The 20,389-nt window shown below is 46.6% G+C and overlaps 1 protein-coding gene across 1 annotated transcript in view; it reads right to left on the bottom strand.

Moving 5' to 3' along the window:
• Positions 1 to 2,584: 2,584 nt before the first annotated feature.
• Positions 2,585 to 20,389, bottom strand: part of smarcad1a (SNF2 related chromatin remodeling ATPase with DExD box 1a) — a 125,769-nt gene continuing 107,964 nt past the window's right edge. The window contains exons 20-23 of the mRNA XM_084323890.1: positions 17,638 to 17,756; positions 12,248 to 12,430; positions 11,585 to 11,694; positions 2,585 to 3,071 (exon numbers count right to left, since the gene is read on the bottom strand). Coding sequence (XP_084180016.1) covers positions 3,010 to 3,071; positions 11,585 to 11,694; positions 12,248 to 12,430; positions 17,638 to 17,756 — 474 coding nt within the window. The 3' untranslated portion in view covers positions 2,585 to 3,009. The remainder of the gene's footprint in view (positions 3,072 to 11,584; positions 11,695 to 12,247; positions 12,431 to 17,637; positions 17,757 to 20,389) is intronic.

Genomic DNA, 20,389 nt, shown 5'->3' with positions numbered 1-20,389 from the left:
GGGGTTTAAAAGGGATACTCCAAACATTTTCAGAAGCCTGAGACTGATTTGCCACAAACGGGGAGTCACTTTAGTGGAAGTCAATGGCAAAGCAGCTATTCTCTCCACTATAACATAGGCCATTTGGTGGACCAATTATCCAAAGTGCCTTACAGTACCATAAGAGCTACAGGACCATTGGGTACCGAAACCCCATCTCTGAAAAACCATATTCAAGGATTATTCTATGTCGTTTACCGTGTTTTTGAAAGGCGTTTGTTTAATTAACAGTTAACTTTTCAGAGACAAGGTTTGGGACACCTTTACATTCCAATAGTATTGTTTACACATTTTTACAATTTATACTTCCAAAATTTGGTACAAATGCTTTTTGGATGGACTGAAATTCATTACAATTTGCAACAAATCAGATCAGGCCTTTTGCAATTGGTTTAATATCCATAAGAAAATACAGATACAGGACAGAAAAAGAGCAGCTTACTCCTTACATCAACCTCTGTTCAAGCGTTTCCTATATGGGGGTTGGACTATTCAAACTTCATACAGAGATGGGAATAATCAATTCAGCTCATCAAATGGGGCAGGGTATCAGCACCGATTACCCAGTTCAATTCCGATTCACAAGGTCCTGATTCCAAGTGATTTAGATACAATTTGATATCAATTAAATTCGGGTCGATGGCGCTGGTTTCAGGGGGCCAGCACCTGCCCTGTTTGTCAAACGATGTCATTTGGTCAGTGGTTAAGCAGAACCTCTGTGAAAGACGAGCTATAGACATCTGTAGGACGGGACGTGCGTTAGGAATTATGCATCTTGGGATTTTAAGATTCCATTCCATATTTTTTCCAAAGCCTTGCTGTTGTCGCCTGAATTGAGTAAAAACATTGAATCGCCTGTTTTGAAAAAAACTTTAAAAAAAAAACTTGAATTGCCCGTTTGTCATTTATATATTTTTTTCAGCTCTCTATGTGGTATCTAGGTTGTGAGTATGTTTCATTACCTTAAAGCCCATGAAAACTATTGCAAATACATGGCTGTCAATCTGAAAACAAGGCTGTACTTCTTAATTCCTGAAAACTGTACCCTTTTGGAGATACAATGTATTTGTAAGACATCAGCGATGTCCGAGAATGACCTAGATAGAGATATTTAAAAACAGGGGGGAAAAAATCTGTAAACACTGAATGAAAATGTAACATTTTCCTCCGATTTACTGGAATTACAGCCAATTGAATTGATACCAATCCTAGAGCGCTTCAATTACATAATGAATGCTCTTTTTTGTACAATATAAAAGAGCGATCTGTACAACTGTAAGAGATGGACTACATGTTACCAAATCCCTGTTATAAAATGGTACATCAAGATAATTCAATGACAGTTCCACTGGCAAAGACCGAGCTACATTGCTGAAATCCATTAGGGAAGGAGGGGAGGGGCCTATAATGACTATTGGCTTAATAGAGAACATGAAACAGCCTCTGAAATGGAAATGATGGTCGTTGAAGGAATAGGCAGGCAGCTAGCTCTTCCATGTGGAATAAACTGCCCACTTATCCAAGTGCTTTGCCCGACATGTCAAGTCTGGGTAGCTGATGTAGATAAAGGCCATTCTCTACATCATCTTTAAGACCAGTCTCTTAGGGTCTCAACACAATCGTTTGCTAGTCCCCCGAGACAAGTGGTCCGAGCTGCTACAGCTTATACAGCAGATCTTCCTTCCAAAGTGTCCTCTCATTAACGGAATTAAACATGGTGGCTGAGGGAGAAAGTGAATGAAATGGCAACTAAAACAGGAACAGAGGACCCCAAGTTCCATCCCAGATGCCGAACAGGTTCCGTTCAGCAAAAAAAGCCAAGGCAGATACTCTTGACCGCAAATAAATATCCAGTTATCATTTGGGAAGCTCAAGTGTTCTGCGTGGGATGTGAGGTGCCATCTGAGAAACATCAGGTCCTGCTTACGACGACCTAAACGATACTAACACTAGCTGTAACACTGAGGCGTGGAGAAACGTTCTCCCGTTTACCGTTTGGCTTTCATGGTCTTTGTGAGGTCACATTATGGAGTAATGTGCAAAATATACTATTTATGTATACAGCGATACTCGTGAGTTTGGATATGAAGAAGCATATTAACAAGACCGTGGGATTACTAGGTTTCCTATGAAGTAAAACCAGGGAGAGCCCGTTCTAAGGTTCTGGCCGAGGCGCCACTGCAGGGACCATCTCATAGCGCTGCTTTCTACCACAGGAACAAAACGGAATACACGTGAAGTCATTTAGGCCTAACGTATCTCCTATTAGATTCTTCTCCTAGATGAAGATCAAAACGGTTCGGTCAGAGGGCAATTTCTTTAACTATGGGTCGGAACTGAAAATGCGTCGATGGTTTAGTCCTCGTCGGTCCCGACATAAAAATAGCACCGCCCTGTTTGTCAGTTATATAACCCCATAACTCAAAATATTTGGATATTTTTTTCTTCTTATATACATCTTTTTCTTCTGACTTTAAGGTTTAAAAGGTCCTGCATGCACAGAGTAAGGTGAAGCTTTGGGGGGGGGGGGGGGGGGGGGGGGGGCGAGAGCGAGAGAGAGCAAGAGAGAGACAGAGACAGGAGAGAGCGAGAGAGAGAGAGGAGCGAGAAAGAGAGAGGAGCAAGAGAGAGAGGAGCAAGAGAGAGGGTTTCCTGACTAACAGGGGTTCATATGTTTTCCATTACACCAGCTCCGAGGGAACAGATCTGTCCCGGACTGAAAGATACAAGAATGACTGCTTCCATGAATCTGAGGAGACGAACAGTACGCTGTGCTATTATTCAAGTCCAGAGTCATGGATTCAAGTTTCTGCGTCAGGATCACATCCAGAGATTAATTAATGACAATAATAATACATGTTTCACAGTCTACACCTGTGGGCTTGGGCCAAACAAGACAGTGCTGGACGGTCCAGCATGGACTGTATTTTGTGTGTGTGTGAGAGAGAGAGAAGAGGTGCACCAGTTGTATCACAGGCCCAGTGAAGCCTTCAGTAGCGATGCCATGTCTTCAGTGATGGTTCCTTCGTCATCTAGGAGAGAAGAGCCACGATGACCACAGTAAGTATTCACCCAGGCAACGCCAATGCTGCCAGCGTGCCACTTTTAGTATTAACATGTAGAGATGGAATGGTCGGGTGTTTAATTAACCACATGAATAATACATTTAAATAAAAATGACTAAGAGGGAGCAGCCCAACATGTGCATGCATGTTAATTTCCCCCACCCTCTAGCAGCCACAGGTTTAATTTCCCCCACCCTCTAGCAGTCACAGGTTTAATTTCCCCCACCCTCTAGCAGTCACAGGTTTAATTTCCCCCACCCTCTAGCAGTCAGTTATATTATCGTATAGCTTACGCTCTGCACTGGAATTACATCCCTTTATCAATCTAATACTGAATAATTTTCTCCACATGTACACACCAATCCGCCTGGCCACACCCACATCCGCTCCTCTACATAAGCGGGGTCGTGGCCATACTAACAGCTCCTTCCCTATTTTCACCACCGAAAAGTGACTGTATACACCACTTTAGTTTAGTGCCAAAATAGTTATTGGAAAGGAGTTACGTTATTGGAGAAAAGGAGCTGCGTTGACATTATATCTTTGTTTTCTCTCACTATTTTTGAGGAAATACAGCGATAATGTTTTCGCCACCGGAGTGTCTAGAAGATGATGAACATTCTGACCCCCACCGGCGCTTCGCATTAGGGGCTCACGTCGCTGAGCAATCCGCGCCGGCATTGCCTCCGGCTCTGCAGCTGGACACTTTGCTTGGGAGGCGATCGGCCTCTCTGGGCGGGTGATGTTTTTTGCAACGCGGGCGCCAGGTGTGTCAGTTGTGGGGGGTCAACTACACAGCTTACGAAGGTCGGCTCCAGGCTAGGATTCTTTTCGCTGCCACTTTGCGGCGTGGAGGGGGTTCTAGTTTGATGCCCCATGATAACATTAGCTCCTCCTCAAGTGAAGTCGTAGCTTTTGTTTTCCTGGGACCGTGATTCCGAATCTGCGGTTCAATTCCCCGGGTCTCTGGACAAACGGATACCCACTGTTGCCGTGCTGGCCCCGCTTTTCAAGATGAAAAACACCCGGTGAGAGGGAGGTGAGCTTGGTGTTTGTTATGAGAATATCTCCATGCTCAGGTCGGCTATAGCCAATGAGGGGCTTGTCTGGTAAACACCGTTCTGAAGAGGGACGTGTGTTGCCTTTTTCCCCCTTTTTTCTTCGGATAAGAAGAGGAAAAGACAGCGGCTGTCTGAAGTGTTGGCCTGTATTGCTTTTCTCACGTTGTACAGTTTTCAGTAGTAGCCGCTTAGCTTGCTTCTGAGTGAGCTAGTGGCTAGCGATAGCCGGTTTGAGCTAACTGTTAGCCAGTTAGCTGTTTAGCTACGACATAAGCTGCCGGCTGCGCTCGGCTGGGAACGTTAGCTTGATGCTATCAGTTAGCCTAGAGTTAGCTGTTTAGTTTGTGCTACAACCATTGGAGTAGCCGTGAGAATAGCAGGCCCTGGCACTCTGACTACGACGTCATCTTTGGCAGAAGATGTCGTCGGGCCTGCGCCATGACTGGCTGCAGGAGGGGGGCGTCACGCCGTTGTGAGGCTCCGGCCATTGCTTCTTCTGGCCTAGCCAGCGAGAGGCCTTCGTCGACGTGGTGGACCAACCTGTGTTGCTGCCTTTCGTCCTGCGTTCCTTGGTGCAGGTAAGGTGTCCATTGGACATTACCCCACTCTTCCTTCCTTCCCCTCCCGAATGTTTGTTAATAACGATGTCTTTTAGGGGAGCTCCAGTAGCTCACCGCGTACCTCGAGCGCTATTTCGGCGCCGGGGACAACCGTGCTCGTCACGGATCTGGGGTTTAGCGAGTTCGATTCCCGGACTGCAGCCGTGCCTTTCTCAGAGTGTCTTCCCCCCCATCTGTACCCCCATTCAACCTGTTTCTGTCTGTCGGTCATTCTTGACCAGAGAAAATGCGATAAACGCAAAAAACATATGTTACTTCACTACATTTGGAGATACGACGTGTGCTGTGTGAGAATTGTCTTGGTCGCTTGTATAGCTTGGGTTAGCGTTGGCCAAGGCTTGTGCCTTTCTCTCTACCTAGGAACAGCGTTGTTTTTTACGTGAGTAAAATTAACTGGGTTTTTTTGTTGTATCAATCAATCAGATTTATTTATATAGCACATTTTACATGACACGTGTCAACCAAAGTGCTGTACAGAGGGTAGATACACATAGATACATATTGACAACAATCACACTCCGTTTTATGGGAGGGCACACAGGCAAACACAGGAAAACAGGGCATGAGTCAGTGAATGGGAAAGGCTAGTAGGTAGAAGTGGGTTTTGAGCCTCGATTTGAAGGCATATATCGAGGGGGCGAGCCTAATGGAGGTGGGGATGCTGTTCCGCAGTTCAGGGGCTGCGACAGCAAAGGCATGGCCCCCCCTGAGCTTGAGGTTAGACCTCCGGACTGTCAGGAGCCTCTGATCGGCTGACCTGAGGGACCTGGTGTTGGAATAGGGGGATAGGAGGTCTGAGATGTAGGAGGGGGGGTGACCATTAAGGGCTTTAAAAACAAATAGGAGAACCTTAAAATCTATCCTATTGCGTACTGGGAGCCAATGAAGGGAGGCAAGGACAGGGGTGATGTGGTCTCTCTTGCGGGTTCCGGTCAACAGTCTGGCAGCAGCGTTTTGTACCAGTTGTAAGCGGGACAGGGAAGACTGGTTAATGCCTATATAGAGGGAGTTGCAGTAGTCTAATCTAGATGAAATGAAGGCGTGGATGACTCTCTGAAGGTCTGCAGGGGAGAGAAGGGCTTTGAGTTTGGCAATGGTGCGTAGTTGGAAAAAACATGCCTTTACCACTGAGTTCACTTGTCTGTCAAATTTAAATTGTGGATAAAAAATGACACCTAGGTTCTTGACATAAGGCTTGACCAGGGAGGACAGGTTGCCAAGGCTGTTGGTAAGGGTGGTGACAGCATCTGGGGGACCGAAGAGGATTATTTCGCATTTGTTTTGATTTAGTTGTAGAATGTTTTGTGCCATCCAACATTTAACATCATCCAGGCAGGACATGAGACTGTTAAGTAGAGACTGGTTGTTAGGTTTCAGGGAAACATAAAGCTGTGTGTCGTCAGCATAACAGTGAAAAGAGATGTTGTGCTTCTGAATGATTGGACCAAGGGGTAGCATGTAAAGGGAGAACAGGATCGGGCCAAGGATGGACCCTTGCGGGACCCCACAGGAGAGGGAGGTTGAGGGGGAGGAGCAGTTGGCGATGTTGACAGCAAAGCTTGTATTTGTGAGATAGGAGGAGAACCATGCTAGTGCAGTGTCACTGACACCAACCCCATGTTGGAGACGATCTAATAAAATTGTGTGATCAACAGTGTCGAAAGCTGCACTGAGGTCAAGCAGCATTAAAACAGAGCAGTCACGGTTGTCAGCGGCGAGGAGTAGGTCATTTGACACTTTAAGGAGGGCTGATTCTGTGCTATGGCCAGTCCTGAACCCTGACTGAAATGTCTCCAGGATGCTGTTCTGGTGCAGGTAGGGAGACAATTGGCACAGAACAACCTTTACCGGTCAAGGTTTGATTTTTTCAATAGGGGCTGGACTACTGCATGTTTAAAGCAGGATGGAACAGTTAATAATGGAGAGGATGCTGGGACCGGTTGTGTGAAAAACCTGTTTCAGGAGAGCAGTGGGAACAGTGTCAAGGGGGCAGGTCGCAGGTTTCATAGAGGAAACTATCTCTGTGAGGGTGAGTAGACTGATGGGCTGAAAGCAGGTCAGTGTGGATGAGCAGACCAGAGGGACAGCTAAGTTACGTGTGGGGGGTGAGATGTTCCATCCGATATCTTCAACTTTGGTGGTGAAAAAATTTGAGAATTCCTCACACTTAGCTGGGGACACATCCAGGCAGGTGCTGGGGGGGGGGGGGGGGGCTAATGAGAGTTGATGGTAGTGAACAGGGTCCTGGGGTTGTGGGATTTGTTGATGAGGTCAGAAAAATATGTGATTCTCGCCGCTTTAACCGCTAGCTGGTAGTTAATGCGACTGTATGATGAGAAGTTGTGTGTCTTCATGTAACGTTTAGACAACGTGGCTGAGCCCACAACTGGCTGGGTTACCCTACAATGATGTGCATAGTGGCATATGATCGAGGGCTGAGTCCCTCTCTTAGCTTGTTATTCTTTACATGAGGGTAATGATGAAAATAACAAGTGGCAAGTTTTTTTCACACATAAGCAGAGCTGTGGGAAACCTGTTTCAAACAAGGTCTTCGGCTGTGCTGGTGTGTATGATGTAAAGCTTTTACTCTACACATATATCAGGGGTAAGGTGGTGAGGGGTGGGTGAAATTATTCGCCGGTTTGCCCCTGCACCCCCCCCCCCCCCCCCCTCCCCTCAAATATGATTTTGTTTACAAAATGTGTGTTGATTCACTATATTTTTGGGGATACGGTTTAAATCCCTCAGCTTCTGCTGGGGTTGTGCTCTTGCTTAGAGAGAGGCATTTTCTCTGAAAATTGTTTGGTCGCCGTCATGTAGACTTGGCAAGGCCTGTGACCAGCACTTAATCGAGGACTTATGTCTTCTCTCATCATAAAAAACGGCGTTCCTCTTACAGTAGTGAGAGTGAACTTTTTGCCCTTTTTTATTGTGATGGAGGGTTGTATGTATCGTATTCACGTTTAGGATCCACAACTGGGTTAGGTGTTGGCCTACCGAAGTTACATGTGTGGCTCTTGCACCAGGGCCCTTGGCCCCTCTCTTGGTCTGTTTTTTTCTTACTTTAGGGTAAAGGTGTAAAAATTCAGGTGGCAAGTTCGCGCACATGAGCCTGAAGCCATGTATAAAACCAATTTTGCACAGACGAGGTTATCGTCTGTGTGGCTGGCGTGCAGAATGTGAAGCTGTTACCCTAACAGGTATAATGCGCTTTCATGTAGCACGCTATGACTGGTGTCATGGCTCTGCTTTGTCGTTGCATCGTATGAGGGGTGGGCTGATCAAATCCCCCCCCCCCTTTACTGATTGGCCGGAGGTGGGACCTCCTGCCTGTCAGTTTTCCCTGTCGGCTGAGGGGCAGCGCGTCACAGGGAGGGGGAAGGGGTTCCCTGGTTCCACTCTCTGTTAGGATGGGTGGGTCACAGGATTTCCCCCCCGGCCATGGGATACGTCACTGGGTGCGTTTCCTATTGGCCAGGAGACATCTGTGAGGTTACAGGCTCTGTGCTGCAGACCGCTGTCTTTGTCAAAGTTGGATGATGCGTTGCATTCGAAAACTGTTTGTTTTCTGCTCTGCTCTCTATTACAGTGTGTATTGGGCCTGGGCCGTTGGTCACTTGGCCCAATTATTATAGCATGTATCTTTTTCAATTGTACTCACGTGGAGGTCTCTGGGGGAACTTCTGTCTTCCCCTCTTATGTGAGGAGCAGAATTGACGGGGTTGCCCTCAGTCGCGGCATATAAGGCCTGTGTTTGTGTCTTATAGACCGGCTTCCAGCTGCTCGTCCCTGACAGCATGGAGGGAACGTCGTCTGGTGTTTTCTTATTAGAATTCACCATTGATGTGTTTCGGGTTCTTGACGTGCATATAGCGCTGGCCCTGGGTGCTTCCAATGTGGAACCACGTTTTGGGCTGGCGCGCCTTGGTTGCTTAATTCATAGAAAAGCAGTTTTTTATGCGGGCGACTAGGAAGGAGATTTTTTATCTCTACCGAGCGCCAGTGCAAGACTCGATGACTCGCATGCATCTCCGGGGGGAGATGACGGAGTAGATCATTACATTGGCGGAGGGGTCTCACGCCCATGAGGTGGGCCGCCAGGAGCAGTGCATTCACGTTCTGTCCATCTTGGTGGCGCCCTCTGTGATGTTTTAGATCTACACGCGTACCTACCCCCCTCTTAGGACTGGGGATGGCGGCGGGACTGGTTCTGGTCACGCCGGACCAAGTCAGTTAACCCGTTGTCCGCCGGGGCGCAGATCTGCTGTTCTGGTACCCCGAAAGACTTTGTGCTTTTCCGGGGGGAAAATGCCGGGTCGGTCCGGGCTTCGCAGGGATTGATGTCGTGGATATGTGTGTCATGTGTATGCCACTACGGCTTGCCCATAACGGTGACGTGCTTGGTACATACTGTGTTGTACCTTGCGCTGTGTTGTACCTTGCTGGGCAGGGATGGGAGGGGGCTGTCGAGGTGGTTGCTGTCAACCCCTCTAGGCATCCCTGTGTAGGTCCCGGTCCGCCAGGCCCAGGTCCGGACTCGTTCCCGTCGACCTGTTGGCCTGGGTTAACCCTTTGAAAACTGAAACACTTTGTTTCTAGGTTTTTCTTGGTGGGTTAAGGGAACAACCGCCTCCTGTTAAACTAAACATAGGGAGGTGGTTGGTTCTCCGGTGTGTTGGTAGCAGAGTCGACTCTCGGGTTGAGGCCGGGCTTGACCCCGTCTGCCCGAGAGTGTGCCCCCGCATTTTTCATGACGTCTGCCAATTGTGTCGGCCTCTCCTTTGAACCTCGACCCTGCTGGAGGGGTCGGGTTTGTTGAGGTCATGACATGGTGCACAGCATACCAAACACCCCTTCCGCCGGGTACTGTTCTTACAGTAGACCCTTTAGGCGCCTGTCTAGTCCGCAGTGCTCCAGGCACAGGTAGAGTTCTGGCCTGTTGCCTGGATTGAGGGATCAACTCCCTTGGGGGTTGTCTCCCCGGCGCGCCGTCTGGCCCCACAGTATTGTGGGGGGGTAGCCTCTTGGGGCTTACGGCCATGCCAACCTGGACACGCCCGATCTCGTCAGATCTCGGAAACTAAGCAGGTTCGGCCCTGGTAAGCAGTAAGCTAGAGTGCTTCAGGGCGGCGTGCCAAAGGGGGGAAGGGCCTACTCTTGATTTGGGCCCTGTCCGATACGCTGGCGATGTGGGGGGTGGTGTCATGAGTGACCGTCTGGTGGGGTCCCGATGCTACGGCATCGTTGACCTCACCGGGGCCCCTTTTTTCTGGGGGTCCTGGCCCTCAGGCTGTTCCTGGGTCCTCCTCCGCTGCTACGGCCTTGCCACGGGGTTGGGTTATTGACCTTTGCCCCCGTGATATTGGGGGCTGTAACAGGGTTTTTCTTCCCGTTCGTTCCCTAGTGGCATGTGGGATGCGCGCCTGAGTGGTCGCGGGTCCTTCTGTGAAGGTAAGTCCCACGATCTGCTCACCCTGTGCGTTGAGGTGCTAAACCCTCTTCGCACAGTCTGATCCGATTCCCTCCTGTCCCCTTCTAGGTGGGTCCGGGGGCTCGGGTCCTCCCCGGTTCTGATGGTTGTCGGGGACCTCAGCGGGTACATTTGTCGAGCTTCCGCTCTGCTCAGCTCCTGTGTTCCACTAGAGTGCAGAGCGTAAGCTATACGATAATATAACATACGGTTATCCTATAACCATAGTTATATGAGTATAGCGAGCGCTCTGCACTGACTCACTGAGGACCATGTGGTCTTCGCCTTCGGTGGTGAAAGACTTGGGAAGGAGCTTTTAGTATGGCCACGACCCCGCTTATGTAGAGGAGCGGATGTGGGTGTGGCCAGGCGGATGGGTGTGTACATGTGGAGAAGATTATTCAGTATTAGATTGATAAAGGGATGTGGTTCCACTAGAGTGCAGAGCGCTCGCTATACTCATAACTATGGTTATAGGATAACCGTATGGTTTAATTTCCCCCACCCTCTAGCAGTCACAGGTTTCATTTCCCCCACCCTCTAGCAGTCACAGGTTTAATTTCCCCCACCCTCTAGCAGTCACAGGTTTAATTTCCCCCACCCTCTAGCAGCCACAGGTTTCATTTCCCCACCCTCTAGCAGTCACAGGTTTAATTTCCCCCACCCTCTAGCAGTCACAGGTTTCATTTCCCCCAAACTCTAGCAGCCACAGGTTTCATTTCCCCCACCCTCTAGCAGTCACAGGTTTCATTTCCCCCACCATCTAGCAGCCACAGGTTTCATTTCCCCCACCCTCTAGCAGTCACAGGTTTCATTTCCCCCACCCTCTAGCAGTCACAGGTTTCATTTCCCCCAAACTCTAGCAGCCACAGGTTTCATTTCCCCCACCCTCTAGCAGTCACAGGTTTCATTTCCCCCACCATCTAGCAGTCACAGGTTTAATTTCTCCACCCTCTAGCAGTCACAGGTTTCATTTCCCCACCCTCTAGCAGCCACAGGTTTCGCCCTAGGATGCAAAGACGTGGCATGGAGGTCAGGTGTGTGTGTGTTCATGCCAATTGGCTAAAAGGGGGCGTGGCAATGAGGGTGGCCTATTATTGCACAGCTATTGTGAACTTGTGATTGTTTTCATATGTATAATTAACCATTTCACTACCACACTATCAAATGGTTAACCCTTTCACTGCGACAATACAGAAGGTTAACTGCCACATGACAGGGTTAACCATTTCACTACCACACTACAGAAGGTTAACCCTTTCACTATCACACTACAGACGGAAAGGGTTAAGACACAGAAGGTGTGTGAGACGTCGTGTCTCTCCTCACCCTCATCTGCAGCGGTCATGTCTTGCTCCAGTTTGAGTTTCTTCTGTCCCAGCCGGAGCATGCAGTCCTCTATACTGTCCTTACTGATCAGCTTGATCACCTTCACCGTCCTGAAACTCACAAAGACGCAGTTCTGTGTAGAATGTAGCAGAGTCTACGGCAGACGGCTCAGAAACTCTCGCCAGTCTCTCCGAGTATCACAATTACCTAAAATAACCGAGGTTCACGAGAGAAAGATGAGAGAAAGCTCCGTCTAAACAGCATGAACCATGTGCTCTGGCTTGTAACATCTTAATAAACAGGTCTGCAACATTTTAGAGAGTAGGAAGATAAGAGTGAGATACAGAGAACATTTTAGAGTAGGAAGATAAGAGTGAGATACAGAGAACATTTTAGAGTAGGAAGATAAGAGTGAGATACAGAGAACATTTTAGAGAGTAGGAAACTAGAGGAGAGAAGGCTCTGGCAGGATTCATTCCGAGGCCAGCAGAGGTTCATATTATGTGGTTCCAGAATTATGTGTAGTGCCAGCTAATATACTGAAAAAAAAAAAAAATAATACAAAATTCAGTTAGCACATTTTATCAGGATGTTGAACCGTTTCATGGCGTCTCTAGATGGTATGAAAACATAGATCAAGCGCGTACGTGTGCATTTCCTTACTTGGTCTGTCCCAGGCGGTGACACCTGTCCTCGGCCTGCTTGTCGTTGTAGGGGTTGTAGTCGATGTCGTGCAGGATGACGATGTTAGCCGAGGTGAGGTTGATGCCCAGGCCGCCGGCACGCGTCGACAGCAGGAACACAAAGATCTCCGGGTCCGTGTTGTACTCGTCGATCAGCACGATCCTATAGGGGACATGGTGTGGAGCAGGCCGAAGCAGACGGGTCAGTGGTCCTCGAAGCAGGTGAAGGAAATCACTGGTTTTCATTTATGGTTATAACAACTTATAGATATCAGTTTAACAGTGTTAAACTGTAAACGCTGAGACGGACATCTCCTCTGTGTGTGTGTTATCCCATTGAAACCGGGAAACACATTTGTGTCTATATACAGGCTATATAATGCATTATTAGCAGGCGTTGTAGGTCTAAAGGGGTTATAAAATGTAGGTAAAGTACATATCTATAGAGATATTAGTTTAAACATTGTATTGTGTGTTGAACTTTGAAACTGTAAGGACAGAGACAGGGTGCAGAGCAGCCGGCAGCACCAAGGTCACTCGCAGAGATGGAGAAAGTGTTCATTCATTTTGAAAAACGGGTCTTTTGAGGTGATGAAATCACTGCACCCAGGCAGCAGTGATTGGGCAAACAATTTATTCCGAGTATATATCTGCTTAGAAAACTAAAATGTCTAATTATTATTTATTTATTTTTCTCCATGGTAAATACACGGTCACAACTTGTTTACAGGAACGTTTTGGAGTTGTATTTGGAGTGTATTTCGTGACTGTTGGGAACTAGGCTACACTGGCACACCTACTTCCAGTAAATGACGCTAAGCTAGGCTAACGGTGCGGCTGTTCCCTAAGCCTAATCAGGGTTCTCACGCTTGCCTTGAATTTTTTTTCCATGCTACCTCCTGATTTTCCAGGTACCATATTAAGTGATGATCTATAGGCCCCTGAAGCTTTCCGCCCCAATCCGCGCCCCCCTCCCCTCACACACACAACCCCCTAGGACACCTGACTACTTACTTGATTTAAAAGATGTGCCAGTCAGGTCGACATTGTAAATGCTTAGAGATTATGTCTAATTGATAATATCAATGCATGAAATAATGCAACAAGCTGTAGATGAAAAACTATTTATTGAACTGGAACTTTGAAACACATGAGCACTGGGATTGATATATGTTCTCTCTTCCACTCCTCTCCTATCTCATCCTGTCCTCTTCTCTCCACACCTCCCCTCTTGTGTCCGCTCCTGTCTTCTCTTCCTACTCTTCTCAACTCCTCTCCACTCTTCTCCCTTTTCCTGTCATCCTCTACTCTCTTCTCCTCCTCTTCTTCTCCTCCTCTTTCATCTTCGCCCCTCTTCTCTTCCTCCTCCCTCTTTCCTTTATTATTAGTCTTATTAGATAATGAGTCTTACGCAGAAGGGGTAGTATGCCTACTCTTCTTTTGTAAATCAAACTAATGAACCTAAAAGGGAAAACATAAGGCTGGTTTCCCTGTGGTTCCTCAGTACAGCAACCCCACTAGTAAGCTTAGCTTAACAGTATATATGTATAGAATCAGTCTAGGCATGATCAATGATTTTTCAAAAATGTCTCACCCCAAATGTTCCTATTTAGTAGTATAATCTTTTTCAAGAAAAAAACTAAAAATCACAAAATAGCTAAAAGTAGATATAAGAATGAATGTTACAAAATGTATCAAGACTAGACTATTCATGTCAACTAGTATAGAAGTAATGTCACAGCCTAATGTGAAAATGTATTGGTAGTTAGCTAGCAATGCAAGCTAGCCAACACTAGCTAGTAGCTAGTTAGTTAGCAAACTAAATGTTGGCAAGCAAGATTGCACTCTATGGGCTTGCATCATTAACAAAATCCAAATTCAAAACAAACTCAAACTCAAGTTGCTAGCTAGTTAGCAAGATTGCACTGCTTAGTGCTTACTAACTAACGTTGATAAACCCAGGTTTACCACACAGTTAAAACACAGCTACAGTACTTACATTTAAGGATAAACTTGCATAAGAAGTTTCACTGTAGATGTCAAGGCTCCCGTGTTGGCTGGGAAATGCATGTATTTGACCCTTCCATTAAGATCGTGAGTAATGTTATTATTTCTGAAGTCCACCAATCCGAAACTATACTTTTAAAGTCCATATCACCAAGTTGCCTGCATCAAATTCCAACATCCAATATACCATATAGGATGCCATCTATTTCTATCTACAGTAACAGCTGTTCACATGTAAAGGGTTTTTATAAACCCATCTTAAAATAGTTTCATTTTATTACAATTTTATACATCATCCAATACAATTTTCCAGCACAACTGTTTCTATTTCCATGTAAGTGTTCACTTTTGCTCAGTTGCCATGACTTTTCCATACCTGGAAAATGAACAAATTAATTCCATGTTTTCCATGTTTTCCAGGTACCGTGGGAACCCTGCTAATGCATGCATAGAGAAGAAAAGGGTATGTATCTGCTTGTCTAACTCCAGGGTACATGGCAAATAAGCTAATTTCCCAAAAAGTTGGCGTGTTCCTTTAACACATTCAGCGCCAGACCCGAGCGGCACGGTGGTGTAGTGGTTAACACTGTCGCCTCACAGCAAGAAGGTCCAGGGTTCGATTCCCGCTTGTGGACCATGTTTCCACATGATGCCAGGTACTCAGGTGGGGTATCTCCAGGGGTGCAGTGCTGGGCATACGCGGTCAAACGACGTTTGGGCTTCGTCACTGAGGCAGAAGTACGCGCATCCTATTATTATGCAAAGTCTAGGTGATAAGTGCCGGCCGGCCACACAAAAATGACTCGTCGTGCCGTATACCCCGGCCGCCGGCACTTATCACCTAGACTTTGCATAATAATAGGATACCGACAACCAAATACAAGCCCTGTAGGTGGGGGGTTGCTTGATCTCCCGACTGGAAGGATGAGACAAGTTGTATCATCTGTTCTGTGCGCAACCGAGGGAACATGTATGCGCGGGAGAGCGCGCGTGCATGTGGTGTTTGGCCTTGGCCCATATTACGACTTCACCACTGGGTATCTCCCAGGCCTTTCTGTGTGGAGTTTGCATGTTCTCCCCGTGCTCGCAAGGGTTCCCCCCCCCCCCCGATAAGATAAACCCAATGGAAAAACATGCACAACAGATCGATAATGCTGTGGCGTCCTTGACGAAGACGGACAGTAGCACTTGGATTGGTCCCTGGGGCGCGGCTCACGTTGACGCCCTATCTGCTCCCGGCTGCCCATGGGGGGAAGGACGAGGGGATGGGAAAAGTGCAGAGAGACATTTCATCTGCGACTCAGTGCATGCGTGTGTGTGTTCCTGTGGGTCGCCCATCTCGTGTGTGTGTTAAACTGCATGACAAATGGGCGGCTACGTGGCATAGTGGGCAAGGCGCTCGCCACGAATGACGGAGACGCTGGGCTTGCCTGTTCGAGCCCAGCGCTCAACATTTGCTTTCAGTTTAGCTGGTCGTCCGTACTAATACACATTGGCCGTATTAGGGGGTGGGAAACTGATGGGTGGGGATCGGGCGTTGTGGACAGCGACTCCTACAGGTCGGTTGGTGCGCCTGCGCAGTAGAATCAGGAAGTGTCGGGGGCAGCATGAGCCTCCCACGCGTTACTCCTCGCCACTGAGAGATCGAGCTGCGCAGGTGAAAAGATGCGACTGCTGTTACCTCAAGTACCGGAGGGGACTTGTGCTATGTATGACTTAGTCCACATTGCAGCCGGCTTGTGGGAGGCAAGAAACAGCGTTCGTTACAGGGGAGAGTTGAATTGGATGATACGAAATTGGGATGGGAGAAAATATAGAAAATGGGAGAAAAAGTGGATCAAAAAGAAAACTGCATGACAAATAAAGACTTCTAGTCTAACAATTATTATTATATTATATATCCCGGGTTAACTCGCCATGCGTTGGGCGCCAAGACCAGAGATTTCTCGGGTTTTGGTTGTTTATTCCTTTTTTTCCTATTCATTATTCATCCACGGACCTCTGTGTTACCATAGGGAATGAGTCTGAGGTCGCGAACGGCAATACCGGCCCCATTCCCTTAGACGGCAGTATGTAACCTTGGCGGCACGGTGGTGTAGTGGTTAACACTGTCGCCTCACAGCAAGAAGGTCCAGGGTTCGATTCCCGCTTGGGGACCAGGTTTCCATGATCCCAGGTACTCAGGTGGGGTATCTCCCAGGCCTTTCTGTGTGGAGTTTGCATGTTCTCCCCGTGCTCGCAAGGGTTCCCCCCCCGATAAGATAAACCCAATGGAAAAACATGCACAACAACAGATCGCTAACGCTGTGGCGTCCTTGACGAAGACGGGCAGGAGCACTTGGATTGGTCCCCTGGCGCGGCCCTCGCCGACGCCTGTCTGCTCCCAGCTGCCCTTGGGGGGAAGGACGACGGGATGGGTTAATCGCAGAGATGAATCGCATCTGCGATCCTACAAAGAACAATGCATGCGTGTGTGTGTTCCGGTGTGTGTGTGCTAACCGTGTGTGCTAACCGCTAAACATTGAGGATAGTTGCATGCCAATTAAAGACCTCTGAACAGGTCCTGCATTATTATTATTATTATTATCTTGGCCTGTGTAATGGCCAAACGTCTCCGGTTTCATGTTTCCTTGTCGGGCGAGGGCAGCCGTTCTGCCGGTTCCATCGAAGCGCGTCAAATATCCCCGATCAATATGTTGTGGTGGTTTATGTCGTGGGCCAAATGGACATTGGATGTACCAGATGGCGATCAAACAATTGGAATATTATTTTTGGAATACTCCCGATCACAGGTAAGAACGATCTGACGTCAATTTTAGCTTGATCCTGCAATGCTTTTATACCGATCGGGCTGATAAGCGTTTTTAGTGTTCAAATACGGATGCCGTTACTGACAATCAAATAATCAGAAACGCCCCCGCCCCCCTTTCATGCATTCATGATGGAACATAATACCTATGATATAGATTTGATTTTGGGATAATAGCGTATACAGGCAAGAAATGGCAACGTCTAATATAGTGGAATTGACATATATGGGCAATAACTCAGCATTTCATGAATTACCCTAGATCGCTCTAAAACCATACTTATATTCACCACGGTATAACACGGGAACGTATGGATGGAAACATTAATTTTTTTCACATATTGAACGATAGATAGGTGATGTCAAATGGGCCATAGTATTGTATCCATAGCTATAATATAGAATATAGTTATAGCTCTACAAACAAGGTGACTCAGTCCTATAATTTAAAGCGTGGCCTAGCTACAGCGGGCCCTATAACTAATAGCTGGCGCCGAATGAGTTAACGGAACTGACTCGTGACTTGACTTTGTCAGCTCCTGGGTGACTCTGACCTGTCGGCGATGGGCGTGGAGCCGTCCAGTCTGACGTAGCGATGACTCAGGTGCTTCATCAGAATCTCCACGATATCCAGCATCATGGTGAACTGGCTGAACAGCACCACTCTGTCTCCCTGTTGAGATATATGGAGAACAACACGCACATTAATACCCATTATCTAAAACATACACCACGGATAGCTAGGATAGTCCAGCATCAACTAGCAAAACAACAGCGCTTTGTTGTCTCCCTATAGAAAGAACCAAAAACAGTATTATGTAAACATGCACTCTAAATAATCTCAATTCAATTCTCGATCTATACCTACCTACTGCTTTCACCTACAACTTCCCTACACTGTAATCATAACTACCTATCTCCAGGGTTTCCCATTAATTACCTAGACTGTGGCGGCCCGCTAATTAGTTCTGCCATAGTTGTATAATGAACCAAAAAACTTTACCAAAAAAGATTTTTTTTCTTTTACAGTTTCTTTTTTAATATAAAGTTTGCCAATAGGGATGTATCAGTAGTATTGGCACTGGTAGTAGTCGTAATAGTAATCCACTATATTTTTTTATTTTCTAAAAAATAAACCAGTTCAACACAGGTAACCACTTTTGCTTAATTTCTTTGATGGCTCAAATGTATGTTCTAGTCCAGTGGTTCCCAAACCTCTCCTCGAGACACCCCAGCCGTTCCATGTATTTGTTAAATTCCACCACCAGCACACCTTGATTCAACTAATAAAGGGCTAGTTAAGTTGAATCAGGTGTGCTGGTGGTGGAATTTAACAAATACATTGAACGGCTGGGGTGCTTTTGTGTTTTGAGCACAAAGTTCATCATAGATCTAGCCTCTTTATTTTGCTCTCAAAGTGCACCAGATTGATGCATTTAACTTTCAAATGTACCAAGAAAAAAATAATCCGGGGGAGCATGCCCCCAAACCCCCCTGGAGGGTCGGAGGTTCACCCCCCATAGTCTCGGAAAATCCTGTGGGAAACACTATCTCATACTATACCTACCCATATAACTCTGTATGATAGCGCCATGTACAATAGTGCTGTATATACACACATTTATATAGTTATATTTACCGCATATATATATTATATCCATATCTGTCTGAATATACCTACATATAATTCCTCTATATAACTACTTTGTTACGACCCTGGCTCAGAGGCACGCAACCTATGTGCAAAACCGACACCAAAACCTGTGTTTAACCCAAAAAGACTACTTTAACCATGAAATACCGATACAAACTAAAGAACAAAGGATAGAAGAACATGACAACTCTCCCTCCAGCCACACACCGACTGCAGGTAACCAATCAGCAGCAATTAGCTAATTAGTAGCCCTCACCTGCATGCCCAGTGACTAGGGATGGGAATTGATAGGATTTTATCGATACGATTCCATTATCGATTCTGCTTATCGATTCGATTCTTTATCGATTCCCTTATCGATACCCGATCAATTTATAATTTAGATAAATAAATTGGAAATGCAACAGAACTACATTTACATTTAGTCATTTAGCTGACGCTTTTATCCAAAGCGACTTACAAGTTCTGTACGACAAGCCATCAGGAAGGGCACAACTCTATCAGCTGAGCAACAATGTTCATCAAAGTGTTGAGTGCTACAGTGTAGGTTAGTTTATTAGGACAAGTGCATGACAGTACGGTTAGTTAGGGTTAGATTTTTTTTTTTTTTTCAGATAATGGTTGAAGAAGTGAGTCTTTAGTCGACGGCGAAAGATTGGACGTGATTCGGCTGTCCTAACTGGGGTGGGTAGTTCATTCCACCATTGTGGGGCAAGGACTGAGAATAGGCGACTTCTCTTTGATGACCCTCCCGGAGCTTGGATAGGAGTAGGTCTGAGGCGGCCAGAAGATGCAGAGCGTAGGGGTCTAAGCTGGTTAGAATAACAACATGCAACTTGACATTTCTGATTATCATTTATTGTTGAGCCCCCATGTCAGAAAAATACAAAAACTGTAAAAATAAAACATTAACTATAGCCTACACTTAAATAAAATAATGTATTTGAGATTCTCTTAAAATGTATTTATTTTTTTATTCTTAAACTAATTTAATCTATTGAATAACAGGTCGTTATTCCTCTGACTTCTGTCACACACACACACACACACACACACACACACACACACACACACACACACACACACACACACACACACACACACACACACACACACACACACACACACACACACACACACACACACACACACACACACACACACACACACACACACACACACACACACACACACACACACACACACACACACACACACACACACACACACACACACACACACACACACACACACACACACCTCCCTCCCTCCCTCCCTCCCTCCCTCCCTCGCCGGGCCCCTGTCCTATAAGGTATTGGCTTGTGTTGCTACACGGACACATTTGTATGTTGCACCACGGTATTTCCTGGCTTACAGACTAGTAAACAAACACTCCGTCTCTTATTATATGTGAACTAAAGAGTACAAGGTTTACACAACAGCCCCCACCTGCTGTTTTATTGTATTTGTACCTGTACTATCCGCTGTCAGCTGTTTATCTCTCTTTGTGAGCTTGATTAAATAGCGTTAGCTCACGTTAGCTAGCGTTAGCTCCGCGGCTAATTTTAGCTCACCCTGAACTAAATCAATGACTAGGTTCTAAAGCATTCAAGTAGTTTTCACTGCACATAGAAGTAGCCAAACAGCGGGAG

This window comes from Notolepis coatsorum (genome assembly GCF_963971535.1).
Source record: "Notolepis coatsorum genome assembly, chromosome: 10".
Lineage (NCBI taxonomy): Eukaryota > Metazoa > Chordata > Actinopteri > Aulopiformes > Paralepididae > Notolepis > Notolepis coatsorum.
The sequence above is the reverse complement of the archived record's forward strand: the minus strand, read 5'-3'. Positions and strand labels throughout refer to the sequence as shown.